Below are 18,482 nucleotides of genomic sequence, written 5' to 3'. Positions count from 1 at the left end.
TGTCTAATGCCATTTCATCATTACAGGCTCTAGGCTGGATTGTAAACTTCCAAAAATCAAGACTGCATCCAGAAACTCTTCAGTCCTTCCTAGGACTAGTCTTGGACTCTGTAAGTCAAAAATGTTTCTTACCAGAATCCAAAAAATCTACCATAATTTCAAAAGTCACTATGGCAAGATCTAGGCCTCACATGTCTCTTAGAGATGCCATGTCTCTCTTAGGGTCTCTCTCCTCCTGTATTCCTGCGGTGCAATGGGCCCAATTCCATACTAGGGCTTTACAACACCAGATACTTCATGCTCAAACACATTGCCAGGGTCATCTAAATACTAAGATCACCTTATCTGATGACGTGCTTCAATCTCTTCTTTGGTGGTTAAATATAGACCATTTGTCCAGAGGAGTCTCATGGACAATTAGGTCCTCTAAAATACTCACTACCGACGCAGGTCCAGAAGGGTGGGGGGCCCATCTAGACCAAAATATAGCCCAAGGTCGCTGGAATTCTTTAGAAATTCAGCACTCCTCAAATTGGAAGGAACTAAATGCAGTTTATTATGCCTTAAATTTTTTCCTTCCTCAGCTCCAAGGGTCTCATTTCAAAATCCTGTCGGACAACACAACAGTGGTCGCATATTTAAATCGGCAAGGCGGAACGCGATCAGGAAGTCTGATGTGTTCAGCAGCAGACATCTTCGAGCTAGCAAAACCCAATTTACTTTCACTCACGGCTCTACACATCAGAGGAGTAGAAAATTTAAAAGCCGACTTCCTAAGTCGCCACACGCTTGGCCAGGGAGAATGGACTCTCAATCCTCGAATATTCAGGAAGATAGTGGACATATGGGGCCTTCCGCAGATAGATTTATTTGCGACCAGGAACAACAGGCAGGTACCGATGTTTGCTTCCCTGAATGTGTCAGATCATCCAGATATAATAGACTCTCTCCAGTATCCATGGAAATACGATCTGGCCTACGCTTTTCCACCAATGATGCTACTTCCAATGGTAATCAAGAAAATAAGGGAAGAAAAAGCAAAAGTAATATTAATAGCTCCGTTTTGGCCAAAGAGACCCTGGTTCTCCTGTCTTCGAGCGATGTCAGTTTGCGATCCCTGGATTCTGCCAATGACTCCAGACTTCTTGTCTCAGGGTCCATTCTACCATCCACGAGTAAAGGTACTCCACCTTACGGCGTGGAATTTGAGAGGCAGATTCTAACATTAAGAGGGTTCTCACAAGAATTGATTAATACCTTACTGTTAAGTAGGAAAAGATCCACGACTCTTATATATAGCAGAGTATGGAAGAAATTTCTCAACTTTTATACCGAACCCTTCTCTAACAAGGTTCCTATTAAAGCCATCCTTGAATTTTTACTAAAAGGTCATGGGATGGGGTTATCAGTTAATACCTTGAGAGTTCAAGTTTCTGCCTTAGGAGCCCTCTATAGTGCTAACATAGCGGGTAATAGATGGATAGCAAGATTAGTTAGAGCATGTGAACGATGTACTCCGGTTCATGTCCCACGTCTACCACCTCGGGACTTGAATCTAGTTCTAGACGCCTTAACTGGACCTCCTTTTGAGCCTTTAGATTCTATCCCTCTAAAAAATGTCACATACAAGGTAGCTTTATTGATAGCCTTAACATCGGCCAGACGAGTAGGAGACATCCAAGCCCTCTCCATAGACCCTCCATTCTTAATGACATATCAGGACAGGGTGGTTCTCAAACCAGATCCATCATATCTCCCTAAAGTAGCGACAAAGTACCATAGATCTCAGGAAATTTTCCTACCTTCCTTTTATGATAATCCACTAAATCCAGAGGAAGAGAAGCTACATATGTTAAACGTAAAAAGAGCAGTCCTAAGCTACATAGAGAGAACCCAGTCCTGCAGACAGAGTAGGGCTCTGTTTGTATGTTTTCAGGGTCACCGAAAAGGCCACGGTGTCACGAAAGCTACTTTGTCCCGTTGGATCAGAGATGCTATCCATCTTGCATACTTGTCAAAAGGCAAAGATCCTCCGGAGGGAGTGAAAGCACATTCAGTTCGGGCTGTATCATCCTCGTGGGCGGAGAATAAAGACCTCTCCATCGAGCTCATATGTAAGGCCGCAACCTGGTCGTCGCCTTCAACTTTCTATAGACATTATAGACTTGATCTGTCTTCCACATCTGACTTGGCATTCGGGAGAGACGTCCTTACTACGGTAATCCCACCCAGGTGAAGGTTCTCTGAAAATCTCTCAAAGTGGGTGCTGTCGTGGCGAAGGGTAAAAAGCCGGATTACTTACCGGTAATGCCCTTTTAATGAGCCACGACAGCACCCTGTCACTTCCCACCCTAATAGATATATATAGTTATTAATACAAGATATTCTCATGGGTGAATATAGATATGATAAAATGTACTAAAAATTACAGATATATACTAATCTAACAGCGGTTCCTCTTGTACTCTGAAAAACAACTGAGGAGGAGAGGGGGACCGCCCTTTTGTCTCTAGGTTTCCTGTTCCTATGGGCGGGTCCCTCTCTCAAAGTGGGTGCTGTCGTGGCTCATTAAAAGGGCATTACCGGTAACTAATCCGGCTTTTTTTTTTATTTTTAACATTACTATTGATGCTGCATATGCAGCATCAATAGTAGAACAAGTGCAGGAGTAACCCGCAGCGGAAACCGCAAGACAAAACATGATAAATCTGCAGGAATAACCGCAGCGGTTTTGCCCTGCAGATTTATCAAATCCGCTGCGGGAGAACCCGCAGGGACCCGAACCTACGTGTGCACATAGCCTTAGAAAGCTCTTTGGTCTTGCCCATGTTGTAGAGGTTAGAGTCTTAGTGATTAATTGAGTCTGTGGACAGGAGTCTTTTATAAAGGTGACTATGTAAGACAGCTGTCTTTAATGCAGGTAACGAGTTGATTAGGAGCGTCTAACTGGTCTGTAGGAGCCAGAACTCTTAGGGTATGTGCACACGTTGCGGATTTTTACTGTGGATCCGCAGCGGTTTTGACGCTGCAGATTCGCAGCTGTTTTCCATGAGTTACAGTACCATGTAAACCTATGGAAAACAAAATCCGCAGTGCACATGCTGCAGAAAAAAATGCGTGGAAACGCTGCTTTGTTTATTCTGCAGCATGTCGATTCTTTGTGTTGATTCCGCAGTGGTTTACACCTGCTCCATAATAGGTATACGCAGGTGGAATCCGCACAAAAAACGCATTAAATACGCAGGTAAAACGCAGTGCTTTTTACCTGCGGATTTCTCAAAACAGGTGTGGAAAAATCTGCAGAGATTCCAACTACGTGTGCACATACCCTAAATGGTTGGTAGGGGATTAAATACTTATTTCTCACTGCAAAATGAATGTGAATATTTGTCTGCTAAATGATGACAAAAGAATTCTAGGAGTGATACCTTTATTGGCTAACCAGAAAATATGTTTGCAAGCTTTCAGAGCACAAAGGGTCCTTCTTCAGGCAAGATTACAAATAGATTAATAAGAAAAGAGCACAACATTTAAAAGATACTACAGTAGGACATTTTTTCAGGGGGGGTGGGAGGTGTGATAAGCCAAGGAAATCAAATGAGGCATTCTCTTACAAATGGAGAATATGGAGGCATTGGGAATAATGTTTAGTTATCTGGAGTCCCTCTGGTGGAGGTGTGAATTGTATCCATGTAGTGACTCATAAATCCACGTGTTAAATTGAGTCCTAGTGTTAAATAATTGAACATCTTCATCAGTTAGAATTCCCAAATTTTTCTTTCTCTGTCATCCTTAAAATGACCTTTAAGGCTATGTGCACACGTCAGTATTTTCTAGCAGAAATTTCCTGACAAAAACTGGACATTTCTGCCAGAAATCCGCATGTGTTTTCTTCGCGGGTTTTTGCACGTTTTTTCCAAATGCATAGAATAGCAGGAAAAACGTGAAAAATCTGCAAAATTAATGAACATGCTGCTTTTTTTACCGCAATGGTTTTTTTTTTTTTTTTTGTGCACAAAAATTGCAGAATGCATTCTAAATGATAGGATGCATATATATGCGTTTTTAATGGGTTTTTATCGCGAAAAAACCTGAACGTGTGCACATACCCTTAGACTTTTCGTAAATCAAGTTTATTAAGTTGCATATGGATATATAGTAGAAGTCAGTGTTAATATGCATTTATGGACACATACAAAAATGTAGGAATGATACAGTATTTGTATAACTTTGTATAGTGATACTGATTTGTCTCTTTTACAATAAGAACCAATTTTTTTTGTTAGGGAGTTATAAGGGTTAAAATTTGACCAGCAATTTCTCATTTTTACAACACCAATATTTTTTAGGGACCACATCACATTTGAAGTCATTTTGAGGGGTCTATATGATAGAAAATAACCAAGTGTGACACCATTCTAAAAATTGCACCCCTCAAGGTACTCAAAACTACATTCAAGAAGTTTATTAACCCTTCAGGTGTTTTACAGGAATTTTTGGAATGTTTAAATAAAAATGAACATTTAACTTTTTTTTCACAAAAAATTTACTTCAAGGGAACCTGTCACCCCGTTTTTTGAGATTGAGCTATAAATACTGTTAAATAGGGCCTGCGCTGTGTGTTCCTATAGTGTATGTAGTGTACCCCGATTCCCCACCTATGCTGAGAAATAACTTACCAAAGTCGCCGTTTTCGCCTGTCAATCAGGCTGGTCAGGTCGGGAGGGCGTGGTGACATCGCTGGTTCTTCCTCAGCTTTACGTTGGTGGCGTAGTGGTGAACAAGCAGCGCGCGATCTGCGCTGTCATCCCTTTCGTCGGTGGGGGCGGCCATCTTCCTGGGGCCGCGCGTGCGCAGATCGAGTGCTCTGCTGCACGGGGCTTCAGGAAAATGGCCGCGGGATGCCGCGCGTGCGCATTAGAGATCGCGGCGGCCATTTTCCCAAAGCCGAGATGCAAACTCTGCTTTGGGAAAATGGCCGCCGCGATCTCTAATGCGCACGCGCGGCATCCCGCGGCCATTTTCCTGAAGCCCCGTGCAGCAGAGCACTCGATCTGCGCACGCGCGGCCCCAGGAAGATGGCCGCCCCACCGACGAAAGGGAGGACAGCGCAGATCGCGCGCTGCTTGTTCGCCACTACGCCACCAACGTAAAGCTGAGGAAGAACCAGCGATGTCACCACGCCCTCCCGACCTGACCAGCCTGATTGACAGGCGAAAACGGCGACTTTGGTAAGTTATTTCTCAGCATAGGTGGGGAATCGGGGTACACTACATACACTATAGGAACACACAGCGCAGGCCCTATTTAACAGTATTTATAGCTCAATCTCAAAAAACGGGTTGACAGGTTCCCTTTCAGCTCCAATTTGTTTTATTTTACCAAGGGTAACAGGAGAAAATGGACCCCAAAAGTTGTTGTACAATTTGTCCTGAGTACACTGATACCCAATATGTGGGGGTAAACCACTGTTTGGGCGCATGGCAGAGCTCAGAAGGGAAGGAGCGCCGTTTGACTTTTCAATGCAAAATTGACTGGAATTGAGATGGGACACCATGTTGCGTTTGGAGAGCCACTGATGTGCCTAAACATTGAAATCCCCCTCAAGTAACACCATTTTGGAAAGTAGACCCCTTAAGGAACTTATATAGATGTGTGGTGAGCACTTTCACCCAACCAGTGCTTCACAGAAGTTTATAATGCAGAGCCGTAAAAATAAAACATCATATTTTTTCACAAAAATGATCTTTCGCCCCCAATTTTTTATTTTCCCAAGGGTAAGAGAAGAAATTTTTTGATCGCCTTTTTTTTGATCGCGTGTTATTCCACTTTTTGTTCGGCGGTATGATAATAAAGCGTTGTTTTTTGCCTCGTGGTTTTTTTTTTTTTTCTTACGGTGTTTACTGAAGGGGTTAACTAGTGGGACAGTTTTATAGGTGGGGTCGTTACGGACGCAGCGATACTAAATGTGTACTTTTATTTATTTTTTTAATTTAGATAAAGAAATGTATTTATGGGAATAATTTTTATTTTTTTTCTTTATTTAGGAATTTATTTATTTATTTTTTTTTACACATGTGGAAATTTTTTTTTTACTTTGTCCCAGGGGGGGGCATCACAGATCGCTGATCTGACAGTTTGCACAGCACTCTGTCAGATCAGCGATCTGACTTACAGTGCTGCAGGCTTACCAAGCGCTTGCTCTGATCCGTACCAAGCGCTTGCTCTGATCCGGGCCTTGCTGCAGGGAGGAAGGTAGGAGACCCTCGCAGCAACACGATCACATTGCGGGGGTCTCAGGGAAGCCCGCAGGGAGCCCACTCCCTGCGCGATGCTTCCCTGCACCGCCGGCACACCGCGATCATGTTTGATTGCCCAGCCACGTAGTATATTGTCCAGCCACATAGTATATTGCCCAGCCACGTAGTATATTGCCCAGCCACGTAGTATATTGCCTAGCCAGGTTTGTCACAGGTTAAAAAATAAACATATACTCACCTTTTCGAGGGCCCCTTGTAGTCCACGGCAGCTTCCGGTCCCAGGGTTGGTATGAGCGCAGGACCTGTGATGACTTCGCGGTCACATGACCGTGACGTCATGGCAGGTCTTTCTAGCGCAGGGCCTGTGATGACGTCGCAGTCACATGACCGTGACATCATGGCAGGTCCTTCTCCCATACCATCTTTGCCACCAGAACCTGCAACAGAAGATGGCGGGCGGCGCGAGCGACTACGGAGGGCGAGTATAGCGGGTTTTTTTATTATTATTATTAACATTACATTTTTTACTATTGATGCCGCGTAGGCAGAGTCAATAGTAAAAAGTTGGGGACACACAGGGTTAATAGCGGCGGTAACGAGTGCATTACCCGCGGCATAACGCGGCCCGTTACCGCCGGCATTAACCCTGTGTTAGCGGTGACCGGAGGGGAGTATGCGGGCGACAGGCACTGACTGCGGGGAGTAAGGAGCGGCCATTTTCTTCTGGACTGTGCCCGTCGCTGATTGGTTGCGGCAGCCATGACAGGCAGCTGGCGAGACTAATCAGCGAATGAATAACCGTGACAGAATGACAGACAGAAAGACGTAAGTGACCCTTAGACAATTATATAGTAGATATTGGTTGTTCTACTCAATAATAATGAAGGATATGGGTTTTAAGTAATCCGGTTAGGTCATTTAACGTAACCAGATATTCAGCTCCTCGGTCTCTCTGAAAGCAATCCAAGAAGACCAAACATTGAACACTTTACCCGAGCTTCCGGTATCTTGACCGATCAATTGTTCCATTCTATAGATATGATTCAGGTCAATAATAAAATCAGCGCGTAAAGGAGATTTTGATTGCTTCCAAAAACGGGGAATTAGGTTACGTGCAGCCGTCAGGAAGTGTCGTAGTAGACTTTTCTTGAATTTGGCGATGGAGAGGTCACATATAGATAGTAGGGCCAATTCCATAGTAGGCTGGATCTTATGGAGAGCTAATTTATTATAAAGATCAAAAATGTTCACCCAGAAATTGTGTATAGGTGGGCAGGACCACCAGATGTGCGGGTATTATTATTATTTATTGTTGTAGCGCCATTTGTTCCATGGCGCTTTACATGTGAGGAGGGGTATACATAATGAAAACAAGTACAATAAACTTAAACAATACAAGTCATAACTGGTACAGGAGGAATGAGGACACTGCCCGCGAAGGCTCACAATCTACAATATGTACCTTTTATCCTTCCAGCACCTCCAGCAGGTATCTGGGGTATTGGGAAATATGATATGAATACTGGATAGACATCTGTACCATCTAGTCAGAAGTTTATAACTTCTTTCTTGGTAGTCTGAACATAATGAAAATCTGAAGGTGAAGAGGAGACTTTTAAGGCGATCTTCCAGTGTTAATGTTTTGTTCAGTTCATTCTCCCATTTAAAAAAAAAAATAGGAGAATCAAGTGAGGTTATTTGGTGTTCTTGAAACATTTTGTATAGCAGTGATATCATATGAGTCAGAGGACTCCCACCCAGGCACGTGGACTCAAAGGGGGTAAGCTGTCTAAAGATGTCAGCCCGTCCAGACAATTTTGTAAGATAACTTTTAATTTGTTCATGAAAAAACCACGAACCTGGCGGAGGTTCAGTTCTGGCAAAGATCGTCTGCAAGGGCTTTATTGAGGCTTGATCTATATAATCATGGACTATTGGGTAGCTATCTTTATGTTTATGTAGGAAGTTAACTTTATCCTGGCCTGCTGGGAAGTCTTGGTTATCAGAGATTGGAGTCAGGGGGCTTGGTATGGAAGAAAAATTAAGCTTTTGGTTGCCATATTTAATGAAGAGAATTAAGTTTCTTGTAATAAAGTGTAAGTTATCTCTCTGAACTTTCACAGGACCTTCTCTCCAGATGTGTGCTATAGTATTATGCCTTGAGAGCTTCATCTCTAAATCAACCCATTTTTTACTGAATTTAATAATAATAATAATCTTTATTTATATAGCGCCAACATATTCCGCAGCGCTTTACAGTTTAACAGTTTCAAACACAAAAGTCATAAGTAACAACGTTAACAATACAATAATTAAAGCAAAATAAGACGACCCTGCTCGTGAGAGCTTACAATCTACAATGAGGTGGGGGAGATACAAAGTACAGGTGTGTATTTACAATGATGTATTTACAATCATGGTCCAGCCATCTTCAGGGGTTGGGGAATAGATGGGGATAGTGAATGGGCTACACACACACACAAACATAACATAACTTTGATTAGGGAACGTGATAGGCCGCTCTGAACAAATGTGTTTTGAGCGAGCGCCTAAAACTATGCAAATTATGGATGGTCCTAATATCTTGGGGTAGAGCATTCCAGAGGATTGGCGCAGCACGGGAGAAGTCTTGGAGTCGGGAGTGGGAGGTACGGATTAGTGCAGAGGTTAGCCGAAAGTCATTTGCAGAGCGCAGTGGTCTGTTAGGCTGATAGACAGAAATGAGGGAGGAGATGTAAGGGGGTGCCGCACTGTGGAGAGCTTTGTGGGTGAGAACAAGTACTTTGAATTGTATCCTGTAATGAATGGGTAGCCAGTGTAACGACTGGCGAAGAGCGGACGCGTCCGAGTAACGATTAGCCAGATGGACGACCCTGGCTGCTGCATTAAGGATGGACTGGAGAGATGAAAGTCGAGTGAGGGGGAGGCCAATTAATAGAGCGTTACAGTAGTCCAGGCGGGAGTGGATCAGGGCGACCGTGAGGGTTTTAGCTGTCTCCATGGTGAGAAAAGGGCGGATTCTAGAGATGTTCTTTAGGTGTAAGCGGCACGAGCGGGCAAGAGATTGTATATGGGAGGTGAAGGAGAGATCGTAGTCAAACATAACACCCAGACAGCGCGCCTGCTGCCGGGGTGTTATTATGGTGCCACCCACGGAGAGGGAAATGTCAGATTTAGGGAGGTTAGTAGATGGTGGGAGCAGAAGAAGTTCAGTTTTGGAGAGGTTGAGTTTCAGATAGAGAGCGGACATGATGTTGGAGACTGCGGACAGACAGTCAGTGGCATTCTGTAGTACAGCGGGGGTAAGGTCAGGGGATGACGTATATAGTTGTGTGTCGTCGGCATAAAGATGGTACTGAAAGCCAAATCTGCTGATGGTCTGTCCAATTGGGGCCGTGTAGAGAGAGAACAGAAGGGGGCCAAGGACTGAGCCCTGAGGTACCCCAACAGTGAGAGGAAGAGGAGATGAAGTGGAGCCAGGAATTTGTGATGGAATAGGTCTAAAATACAAGTTCCAAAAGATGCATAGTTATAAAGTAAAAAATCTGGAAGGCTCAGCCCCCCGGATTGTTTAGTTCTGCTCAGGAGATGGTATGCCAAACGTGGACGTTTCCCCGACCACACAAATCTCGTTATTGCTGTCTTGAGTCTGGAGAAAAAGGAAGCTGGGAGAAACAAGGGAATGGTCTGGAAGAAATAAGACGTGGTAATAGATCCATTTTGATTGCATTAATTCTTCCAAGCCAAGATAAATGTTAATTATTCCACCTCTCCAGATCAAGCTCTGCGTTGTTTGAACTCTTTTATAGTTGGCATCGTATAATTGTCATGACTTTGCAGTTAATTTTATACCTAAATAAACAAGAGTCGGATCGCCATCGAAATGGGAAAGAGGAGCACAGCTGTGAGACTAAAGAGGGTGGTAACGAGATATTTAGTATTTCGGATTTATGTGAATTGATTTTAAAATTACTTAATGCTCCAAAGCTATTCAATTCCGATAAAATATTGGGTAAGCTGCTACCAGGGGAGGTAATATACATAAGTACGTCATCGGCAAACAGTGCCAATTTGTGTTCGTCCGATTGGATCTTCAGTCCTGCTAAAGATGGATTGTTGCGAATTGCAACTGCCAAGTGTTCCATGGTTAAAACATAAAGTAAGGGGGACAATGGACACCCCTGTCTCGTGCCGTTTCGTATGTGGAAAGGGTCTGACAGCGAGCCGTTCACCTTGACCTGAACAGAAGGAAACTCATAAAGGGCTCTAATACTCCACAGCCCCCTCTTTTGTAATCCAATGCCTTCAAGCGTTTGACACATGAATTCCCATCCTACTCTGTCGAATGCTTTCTCCGCATCTATCGACAGTATACACATAGGGTCACCTTTTTTATTGGCTCTGTCAATCAAAGAAATAGATCTAATGGTGTTATCCCTTGCCTCTCTTCCAGGTATAAAACCTACTTGGTCCTGGTTAATCAAGTGGGGCAAGAGGCAACTAAGTCTCTTTGATATCATTTTGGCGTAAATTTTAACGTCTATATTTATAAGTGAGATAGGACGATAATTGCTACACAGTGACGGATCTTTTCCCGGTTTTGGAATAACTGTAATATGAGCAATTAGGGCTTGAGGAGGGAAGGAACCTCCTGAGTAGATGAAGTTGCACGTTGAGAAGAATGGAGGGCATAGCAGATCTGAGAACTGCTTATAGAAGCCTGCTGTGTAACCATCGGGACCTGGACTTTTGCCTAATTTCAAGTCTCGGACCACAGAAGTGACCTCATCTAAAGAGAAGTCATTCTCAAGGTTGGCTAAGATCTCCTCAGAACTTGTAGGTAATTTGTTCAGTTGGATATAGGATTTAATTTTATCTTGGAGTGAGTGGGCGGGGAGATCTTTGAATCGGCCATTTATGTTATAAAGGGAGCTATAATAGTCATAGAAGCTAGATAAAATGTCTCTGGGGCTATGAACCTTTCTGCCCTTAGCATTTTTGATGTGTGAGATATATGTTTGTGGACCCCGTGGATGTAATGCTCTCGCTAGGAATTTGCAGCTCTTGTTCCCTAAGTGGTAGAAACGGCTTCTGACTCTTTCTCTGAAACGGCAAGATTTCTTGTCTAGGATTGTAAGAAGTTTCTGTCTAGCTGTGGACAAGTTCAACAGAGTAAGGCTAGGTTCATATTGCGTCTAGCGCTAGCAGATTGCGCTAACGCAATGTTGTTTTATGGGGTCGCGTTAAACGTCCCTGCTCTCCCAGATCTCCGATCTGCAAGAGCGGGGAACGGACCTCGGGCGCGCCGTGGACGCTGCAAGCAGCGTCCGCGGCGCGCCACAAAACACCGACACATCGCTAGCGCGTGCCGAAAATGGCACGCGCTAGTGATGCGCGTCCCCATTGCTGTTAATGGGCGTGCTAACGGACGCGTTGCACGGCATTAATTTTGCCGTGCAACGCTGTCCGTTAGCGCGGTCACATTAACGCAATATGAACCTAGCCTAAGCGGGGAAAGGTCCTGCTTGTGTTGCGTCTCCAGTTTGTGGATCTGTGAAGAGAGATCAGCTATGTTAGTCAAGCGTTCTTTATTAAGACAGGCTCCCTGAGAGATAAATATACCCCGTAAGACACTCTTCAGGGCTTCCCAGTGCATTGAGGGGGACGTTGGGTCACCAGCATTGTCCGCCACAAAGCTCTCAATAGAACTTTTCACCGCTGATATACAAATCGGATCCTGTAACAGGCTGTCGGTTAACCGCCAGGAAAAGCTAAATCTTACAGAAGGATCTAGGTGTATCGAAAAGTAAATAGGCGCATGGTCGGACCATTACACGGACCCTATATCCGCTCTCACCTCAAAATCCAGCAAACAATGGGAGATAAAAAAGCAATCGATTCTGCTGTATGTAGAACATATTTGAGAGTAGAAGCTATAGTCTTTCGTGCCCGGGAGGAGAATCCTCCACACGTCCACCAGTCGTAAATCATGTATTTGTTTCTTCACTTTTTTAATGGAGGATGATGGATAAGAGGTCCTGCCTGACGAAACGTCAACTAGAGGGTTAATTGGGAGGTTAAAATCACCCCCGAGAACTATCGGTAAGGCGCCTGCAAAATTCTCTAGGAGTCGCTTACATTTGTAGCCGAATTTCTGCTGGCCCTGGTTGGGAAAGTATACATTTGCCAGGATAAGTGTACGTGATCCCCATGCCACCTTCAAGAAGATATATCTTCCCTCCGTGTCTATTAATGATTCAAGGATCTCGGGTAGGAAGGAATTATGGAAGCCTATAGACACTCCTTTGGATTTAGAATGAGGGTTTGTGCTATGGAACCATTTGGGGTAGTAGTGGGATGTACAGTTAGGAGTCACTCCAGTCTTGAAGTGTGTTTCCTGAAACATTAAAATTGATACAGTATATGTTGTTTGTGGTTAGAGTACAGGATCTGTCTCCTTTTCCCGGGTATGTTTAACCCTTTAACATTATGAGAGCAAAATTTGATTCCAGTCATGTCTAGAGTAAATTTCAAAGGATTGATTATATGGACATTGGGACCCGATCCTAGGGAAATTTTTATGTGATTTTTGGGTTGGGAATAGGGCAGAGAGTTGGAGGAAGAAGGGTGCGGAAAAGAAAAAAATAAGGCTAGGTTCACATTGCGTTAGTGCAATCCGTTTAGCGGATACACTAACTGATTGCGCTAACGCAATGTTCAAAAAGGATTGCGTTCGGCAATCCTGCTAGCGCAGATGCCCGATCTGTGCTAGCGAGGTCCGTCCGAAACTAACGGCACATCGCAGATGCATGCCAAAAATGGCATACGTTTGCGATGCGTTAGCGATCCGTTAGCACATTGCAGTCAATGAGTGCACTAACGGATCCGTTACATAGCATTAATTGCGACAATTGCGCCATGTAACCGAGTCCGTTAGCGGACACCCACTAACGCAATATGATCCTAGCCTTAGAAAGCTGAAAATGGTAGAGAAAAGCTAAGTGTGTGGTGGATGGACACCTAGGGTAAGAAATCATGGTGTGGTTGTTTGGTAAAATATTATATCAAACTTTGCTAACTGATATCCGGTCCTGTCCGGACTGAATTCAAGTTCGCGCTTAACATATAAACAAAAAAAGTAAATAAGTAAACCATCTATTCTGCAGTGTTCTCCCGGTAACAGGTAACCGGATTCAGAGGTCAATAGAAAATATTTCACATGTCGAAACACGGGTGACTCAAAACCAAGCCGTCGTAGGAGTCAATGTAGCTCATGGAAATTTGTGTGTATAAAATATTTCACATTGAGAGACAGGAGGAGGCAGTGTGAAAAGAAGATTCTCCTTATGTTGGGGCTGGAGGGGAGCCATTCTTCTTGCGTTGCTTGGTGTGCTGTGCTTTCAGCCATCTTGGAGGAATATCTGGGAGTTGGGGAGAATGTGGCCAATCAGGAAGGTCAGTCATCGGCTGCTCAAAAGTACCCAAAAAGTTGGTCAGGTCTCCCAGGTTACGGAAAATGGCTGTTTTCCCTCCTTTAAAGGTTATCAGCTGTAATGGAAATCCCCATTTGTACATAATGTCTCTATGAAAGGACAATAGGGGTCGTAATGCTCTCCTGAGATGTAGCGTACGCCTAGATAAATCTGAGAGTAATAAAATCTGTGTTCCACAGTAATTAATGGTACCCTTCTGTCTGGCGGCCAACATGATGGCCTCCTTAACTTTATAATAATGTACTCTACAGATAACATCTCTGGGTCTTGATTCTGATGGCGGTTTAGGTCCAAGAGATCTGTGTGTACGGTCAAACTCTATTGAGCCTCCCTCCTCTTCATTTAATAAGTCAAGGAACAGTTTTTGTACTGTGGGATCCAGGTCAGAGGGATTCACAGTTTCAGGAAGGCCACGTATTCTGATGTTTCGTCTATTGCGATTTTCTAAGTCCTCCATTCCTGTCGCAAACTGCTCCAATCTCAGAGCGTGGCTAGCAATGACCTCTCTGAGTTTGTAGTTCTTGTAGAATAATTTCCTGGGACTTCTCCACGCACGTCCTCTACTCGAGATGTGAATTCTGATTTAAGGGCATGAAGCTCTTTTTTGTAAGAATTTTCAATGCAGCAAGCAAAGGCTTCAAATCTATTTTGGTGGGAAGTGTTCTAATAAATTTGCTAAGCTCATTTACAGTCACGTCATCTGAGAGTTCATTATTATCATCCCCTTCATCAGTCGTTCTATCAGGGGAACCCTGGTGAGCTGGTAGATCATGTAAATAGGAACTGTCACTTGAGATCTTAGTTGAAGATTTGGATCTTGTGCTCCTATGCTGGCTATTTGTATTTAGGAAACGATCCATGTCGCCGGAGTGAGTATCAGGATCTGGTGGTAGTCCAGTACGTTTTTTGGTTTTGCCCAAATACACCCGTGGGTCTTTAATGGCTAATATATGGTTGCGGGGGGGATCTGTAAGGCATGTATGATTACATCATGTAGCCAGTCTCTCCAACAGCAAGTGCCTTTCCCCTGTGAAGATTTCAAACTCAGAAAGGGGTATGGTTTGGGGCTTTGTGGGCTGTGAGCAAGTCAGTAAATGCAGATTTGTCCGTGGATATGAGCCTGTTCTCCTGTGGAACCGCTGCGTTTGGCGCCAAAAAGGGAAGACCAAGGAGGGGGGAAGGGGAAGCCAGAGTGAAGCCACCGCAGCCCCAAACAGGAACAGCACCACGTCCTCCACTCGAACCAGGTGAGCAAAATATGGGACAGCGGGACGTGAAGGGACGATAAAGATAGGTAGCGGGGGTGTACTGCAGGCTGCATTTACCGCGAGCCAATCGGCTCTCAGCAGCTCACGTGTCAAGATGGCCGCTGCTGCGATTAGCCTAGTATTAAGACTTTTAAATCTGTCATACTGTGTCCAGGTCCAGAGAAATGTTTTCCCACTGGTGTGTCCATTTCATTCCCGATTGTGTGTCTGTGTAGATTCATCCTAGTTTGTAGCTTTTGCATAGTTTCCCCAATATAGATAATTCCTGGGCACCTCGTACACTGTATCATGTACACCACTTCAAAATGCAAATTGATACAATGTGATTTTCTGGATTTTATTTTTATATTCTATCTCTCAATGTTTAAAATTATAGACTGTTCATGTTTTTGTCAGTGGGCAGACTTACAAAATCAGCAAGGGATCAAATACATTTTCCCCCACTGTACATTTCCATGCTTAATTGTAAAATGCTGCAGAATATGTTGGCGCTATAGAAATAAAATTGTTAAAGCGCCCCCAGAAAGGTCAAACTGGTTAATGGGTGAAATATTGCACTGTCTAGGTATATAAAACGGTTTGTCTTCTGTGCACTTTGATTTTTTTTTTTTTTTTTTGTGGTTAGAAGTTGTGACTGTAAGGTTAAATTTTGGCAATTAAAGCAGATTAAATTGATAGAAATTTCATGCCCATGGCCATCATAACTTGCTTTACGGTGCGTGTTTAAAATCCACCACATGTCTGTTTCTCTTGCGAGAATGGTGAGTTTTTGGTGTCTATTTCCCCCTAGATCATTAGCTGCGGAACATGAATCCATTTTTGTGAGTTGCCACTATGGAAACCCTTTAAAAACACATGTAGTCCATACATGATTGTATCAATAAAGTTTTGCCAACACCAAATAACAGGAAGGGGCAAAAACAAGTGGCTTCTGGAAGTTGTGTTCAGTTTTGGGATGAAAGTTTGCAGTTACTCTCTGCTGGCTGTCGGGATTCTCCAGCGCTGGTGATAAGAGCGGTCAGTCACTTAAGTGCAAGTAGGTGACTTGCATACTTCCCGCCACGTTATGTCTAGACGTTTGCGGTGTCGCTCACTATAAAGGAAATGAGCAGGCCAAGCATGTCTAGTAACCATGTGACCACACACACTCTCTGCTAGCATTTTATTTAGACATTATTTTTTTCCCCAAAAAAACTGTCTAAATATAATTAAAACACTCATATTATCCACTGTATCATGCTACAGTGCCGGCGGGTTTTTTTTTTTTTCAAACAATATTCTATACAGTATGTAAAATAGGGGGCAGGTCAGTGAAGGATCAGTGACCTGTCATAAGCAATCGGTATGAATACCTAATCAGAGCACCACATGAAGACCCCTCACAGGCCGCTCGAAGCACGATAATCTCATTAACTGAAAACTCCAAAAAGATTAAACAACAACCACAAGACGAATTTCATCACCTCAAGTATCTTTTGAACCAGCATAACAGCACCAATCTGACACCGTCCATAGGTTACTGGGCACATTCCTGCTGACAGGTTCCCTTTAATTAATTTACTTACCGCTATGTGGTGCAGAGATGCTGCAGAACATTTGCAACATCAAAAACTCACCAAATGGGAACGTAGCCTTACTTAACAGGTACTGTTCCTAAAACCACCATCAAGCACTGAAAGAAAGAATATAAGCATTTTGCTGAGGACCGCTTCCTTGTTGGCAGTGCATGGGGAGAGTAGAAGATGTGAAATGTATCCATCATTTACTTAAGTTTGCTGAAATGCATTTTCTGATAATCTTCGGTATGACAAATTGTTGGTCTGCAAATTTATGAAATGTTTTTCATACTGTTTTACAGATTTCATCAGCTCTTTGTCACCTGAAGAAAACTAGGACATGTGTCAAAAGGTAAAGTTTAACATTGAGTCTATGTTGAACTGAGAATTTTGTACACTGAGGGGGGCAGTGCTATCTGTGTCCTCACAACTCTTCAAGACCGAAGTGCTCTCCTTTGCAATGTTATCATAAGTGGGATTTCTGTTTCAGTGAGGTACACAGGAGACTATGGGTGTTGACTTTTGTCCACAAGAGGGTTACACTGATACAAGACAAAAAATAGTTGATTCCTTCCCTGCAGTCTACACCTACTTACTGACACCATCCTAACGCCAAGTAAGCTTCGTGTCTGTATGAGGCAGACACAGGTTTGGACAAGCCAGATTTCTCTTTTTTTTTCTTCTTGCAGTTATTTAAATTTGTTTTTTTCCCTCTTTGCCAGTAAACAGAATTGGCGGAGATGCAGGAATAGGTCACACTTTCTGCCCCTCTACCCTTGACAGCAGGATTACGCATCTGTTTCTGCAGACTACTATTCGGGCTGTCTGCTCCTGTCTGCATTCCAGGTTAGGCTTACAGCAGGCAAGTTCAACACAGGGTTTTTTAGGTCACCCATGACCGCACCATGAGAGAGGGGATCTGCCCTTCAAGGACTGGAAACCTACAGGATCAGTTGGTTTCCTGTCCTTGACTGCAAAACCTGTTAGCAGGATCAGCGTTCCTGAAGCTTTAAGAATTAGACTTGTTCCCAGGCATGGCCAATTGTCTCAGGAAACGGTCTTTTCCCTGCCTCAGCTAGTGCAGGGTCCCTGGAAGCGCCACTGTGGGTACAGGGGGACTCTCACCAGTGTGCAGGCACAAGCAGTTGCCGGCTGTTGTGCTACTTGAACTGCGTGCTCACACATGTCGGGAGGTGTGCATAGATATGATGCGCATGCAGGAGCCTTGTGACCTGGAGGGGCAGGCTGTAGCAGACCAACCACCTGGTGAGCACTCTTCGTGCTTTGGCAGTCCTTCCAAAGAGATGGATCCAGGCACCGAGCAGCAGCAGGTGCCGCAGCAATAACGTGGGAAGTATCGAGAGCAGGTGGAATGGCGGCGGGGGCCACTCTGGTGAAAGGTGTGACACTGCAAGGAGTGAGTAGCAAGTCTAGTTAGTGGAGCTCCAGTAAAATGGACGATTCCTCTGCCTCATAGAAAATCTATTGGCTGATATGTTTCCTTCTCTTAAGGTACCGTCACACATAACGATATTGTTGCTTTTTGTGACGTAGCAACGAATATCGTTAAGGAAATCGTTATGTGTGACAGCGACCAACGATCAGGCCCCTGCTGGGAGATCGTTGGTCGCTGAGGAAAGTCCAGAACTTTATTTCGTCCCTGGATCTCCCGCTGACATCGCTGGATCGGCGTGTGTGACGCCGATCCAGCGATGTCTTCACTGGTAACCAGGGTAAACATCGGGTTACTAAGCGCAGAGCCGCGCTTAGTAACCCGATGTTTACCCTGGTTACCAGCGTAAACGTTAAAAAAACAAGCACTACATACTTACCTTCCATGTCTGTCCTCCGGCACTGTGCTTCTCTGCACTGGCTGTGAGCGCCGGCCAGCCGGAAAGCACAGCG

The 18,482-nt window shown here is 44.1% G+C and overlaps 1 protein-coding gene across 2 annotated transcripts in view; it reads left to right on the top strand.

Annotated features, from left to right (window-relative positions):
* The window catches only part of WDR76 (WD repeat domain 76), a 136,085-nt gene that overhangs the window by 35,727 nt on the left and 81,876 nt on the right, over positions 1-18,482 (top strand). For both annotated transcript variants that reach the window (XM_069766471.1, XM_069766473.1), the window contains one exon: positions 16,880-16,929. In XM_069766471.1, coding sequence (XP_069622572.1) covers positions 16,880-16,929 — 50 coding nt within the window. The remainder of the gene's footprint in view (positions 1-16,879; positions 16,930-18,482) is intronic.

Source organism: Ranitomeya imitator, chromosome 4 (assembly GCF_032444005.1).
Source record: "Ranitomeya imitator isolate aRanImi1 chromosome 4, aRanImi1.pri, whole genome shotgun sequence".
In the NCBI taxonomy this organism is placed as follows: Eukaryota; Metazoa; Chordata; class Amphibia; order Anura; family Dendrobatidae; genus Ranitomeya; species Ranitomeya imitator.
This window is presented reverse-complemented; position numbering and strand designations above follow the sequence as displayed.